Below are 2937 nucleotides of genomic sequence, written 5' to 3'. Positions count from 1 at the left end.
AAAATGCCTTTTGTCAAAATGACCACGTCCACGTCCACGGCCTCGTCCTCGACTTTGTTCCCATTTATGATCAGAATTTTTATGAGAACTTTTGTGAGCAACATGTGCTTCTGGTATTGCTAATGAACCCGTGGGACGAGATTGATGATTTTTCATCAATAATTCATTATTTTTCTCTGCTACAAGGAGTAATGCATTTAGATCAGAGTATCTCTTAAAATTCTGCAAACGATAATGTGTTTGCAAGTTTATATTTGATGCATGAAACGTGGAGAAAGTTATCTCTAACTTTTCTTCCTCTGTTACGGGATACCCACAAAATTCTAGCTTTGAACAAATTCGGTATAAAGCAGAGGTGTAATCATTTACCCTCTTAAAATCTTGGAACCTAAGACTGTTCCATTCATCTATAGAAGTAGGAAGTAAAACTTCCTTTAGATGACCGAATCTGCTTTTCAAATCTTCCCATATCATATATGGGTTATCATAATTAAAATACTCATGCTGTAGTAATTCATCAATATGTTTATGGATGAAAACATCAGCTCTTGCTTTATCCTGGTCAGAGCAATCATTGTATTCTTGGATTGCGTCTAACACATCCATAGACATTAAATGTCTTTTGACATTTGCTGTCCAAGACATATAATTTTCTCCAGAAATGTTGAGTGCTGGGAATTCGAGTTTTGCTATATTTGACATTTTTGTTGCTAAACATAATAGAGCAAATAATAAGATAAATATTAGAATCCATATATATCAATCAACAATGAGATACAATACATTGGTAGAGCTATAAACATATAAAAGAAAAAGAAAATGTCGAAATCTTCAGATGGGAGATTAAAAATTAGAATGAGAAGTAGTATAAGCATTATAGTGACCAACATCAAAACCGGGTGAATCATTTTGAGAATTTTATCTTGGATAAATTTAATAAGAAGAATCTTTGTTGTAAATGAAATGGGGTTAATGGTTGGTTATTTATAATGAAAATTTATAACCCTTTTATAACGGTAACATTACCGTTTGTGTGTGTGTATATATATAATATATAATATTAATTATTTTAAAGTAAGATAATAAATAAGATATTAAATACAGTTTATTTTATAAAATATATATAATTAGTATGCACAATAATAAGAATAGAATTGTTAGTGTAAATAAATCTAACTTCTAAATGATATATTAGTGTGCATATATAAATAAAAGTTAGAATAGTTATCAAATTTTAATAACAATGTTTATACACATTATTGCTATTACTCAGTATCTTAGTTAGTATATGTATATGCATAGATATATATATCTAATGTACATAATTAAAGAAGTGTTTATGATGCTTATATAGATACCTTTGTGTCTATTACCTTTCTTGGTTAGGATCTAAGCGGCTCGTGCTGATAACGTGTTATAATATTAGCCCTAACTATAATAAGATTATTAGGGTAATGTGAGAATTTGAATAAAGAAACAAGAGGCTAAAGGGAAAGTGAGAATGTAAATTCTTCTGGATCTCTTTACTCGTTATAGATACATCATATTTATAATGTCAAAACATTATTGAAGAAACACTATTTTGGGGGACAAAGCCATTTAATTGCTTTGAAAAAACGGTCATCCAAAAAGTGAAAGCGTCGATGGATTCATAACATATAATATATATTAAGTCCGACTCATCCAAATTATTTATTCAAAATTCCTCCGCCACCGGCCTACGATGAATGGTGAGTTTACATCTATCACTGTATATGATGCTTCACATCTTGGAAAAAAGGAAAAGAAAGGAAAAAAAAATCACTTTCGACACGACAAGAAACAGAAGTCTATAAAATGTTAAAAAAATCGTCTTGATATGTATTAAATACTCATAATCCTTAAAACGATATTCTAGACATTCTTTGTCATTTTTGTATTTTCTCACGAATTTTCTTTGCAGTTTCGTCATGACACCATAAATTACGTTGAAGAATTGCTAGACAATTTAACACACAATTCAATCCCATTTCGTTTCATCTCACTATCTCAACATCAACATGGAACATGCATAATTCAAAATTAGGTATAATAATAATAATAATAACGCGTTACAATCCATATCATATCATACCATACCAATATAAATATAATGATGCTCCAACTCTTTGATTTCATCAACATCATTTATTCATTTCTCAATTTCTTATTCTTCAATCTTTTACAACCGAAACCCACACAACACATCATGATCAACAAACCAACCGATTACAAGCGAGTATTCGACCGTTTTGATGAGGATCACAACGGCATGATCTCTCCATCAGAGTTGCAACGCTGCTTTCGGTTGATTCACGACGATGAAATATTACTCGAGGAGGTAGAGGATGTGATCAACGGACAATTAGCGTATGAAGATTTTATTAATATGATGGAAAGCCCGAAGGAAGACGAGAAAGTTGAGGATTTGAAGAAGGCTTTTAGAATGTATGAAATGGAGGGAACGGATTGCATTACACCGAAGAGTTTGAAGCGAATGCTGAGTCGACTCGGTGAGTCAACGAGTTATGATGAGTGTGTTGGTATGATTCATGAGTTTGATATTGATGGTGATGGAGTGCTTAACTTTGATGAGTTTAAAGCTATGATGGTTTGCTAATTTCATGAAAAACAAGCATAAATTCGGATATTTGGTGGCGGAATTTGTTTGTATTGTATTTATTTTTAAACGGCTAACTCAGACATTCACTAATATTACTTGGAAGCTACATTGGTCATTATGTATCTCATCATGTTACACCAGAAGCCCTTGGATGTATAGTTTATTTGTTACTAAAACTTTAAAAGAATTTTTAAACTTCTTTGTATTGTTTTCAACAATGGTTCCATATATATATATATATATATATATGTGTGTGTGAACACGTATCTTGACCGTTAATGTAATGATTCAGTTCG

The 2937-nt window shown here is 31.3% G+C and overlaps 1 protein-coding gene across 1 annotated transcript; it reads left to right on the top strand.

Annotated features, from left to right (window-relative positions):
* The first annotated feature begins 2227 nt into the window (after positions 1–2227).
* LOC143627521 (putative calcium-binding protein CML19) lies at positions 2228–2638 on the top strand. Its single transcript, XM_077097312.1, has one exon. The coding sequence runs from the start codon at positions 2228–2230 to the stop codon at positions 2636–2638; it is 411 nt and encodes a 136-aa protein (XP_076953427.1).
* Positions 2639–2937: the final 299 nt, after the last annotated feature.

This window comes from Bidens hawaiensis, unplaced genomic scaffold, assembly GCF_021521415.1.
Source record: "Bidens hawaiensis isolate Kalapana, Puna unplaced genomic scaffold, B.hawaiensis_p1.1 tig00004685_1, whole genome shotgun sequence".
NCBI classification, from domain to species: Eukaryota; Viridiplantae; Streptophyta; class Magnoliopsida; order Asterales; family Asteraceae; genus Bidens; species Bidens hawaiensis.
Note: the sequence above shows the minus strand (reverse complement) of the source record. Positions and strands in the feature narration are given on the sequence as shown.

What these genes read in the sequence shown, in the direction of transcription:
- LOC143627521 (XM_077097312.1), top strand. Translation starts at nt 2,228, where the DNA reads ATGATCAACAAACCAACCGATTACAAGCGAGTATTCGACCGTTTTGAT.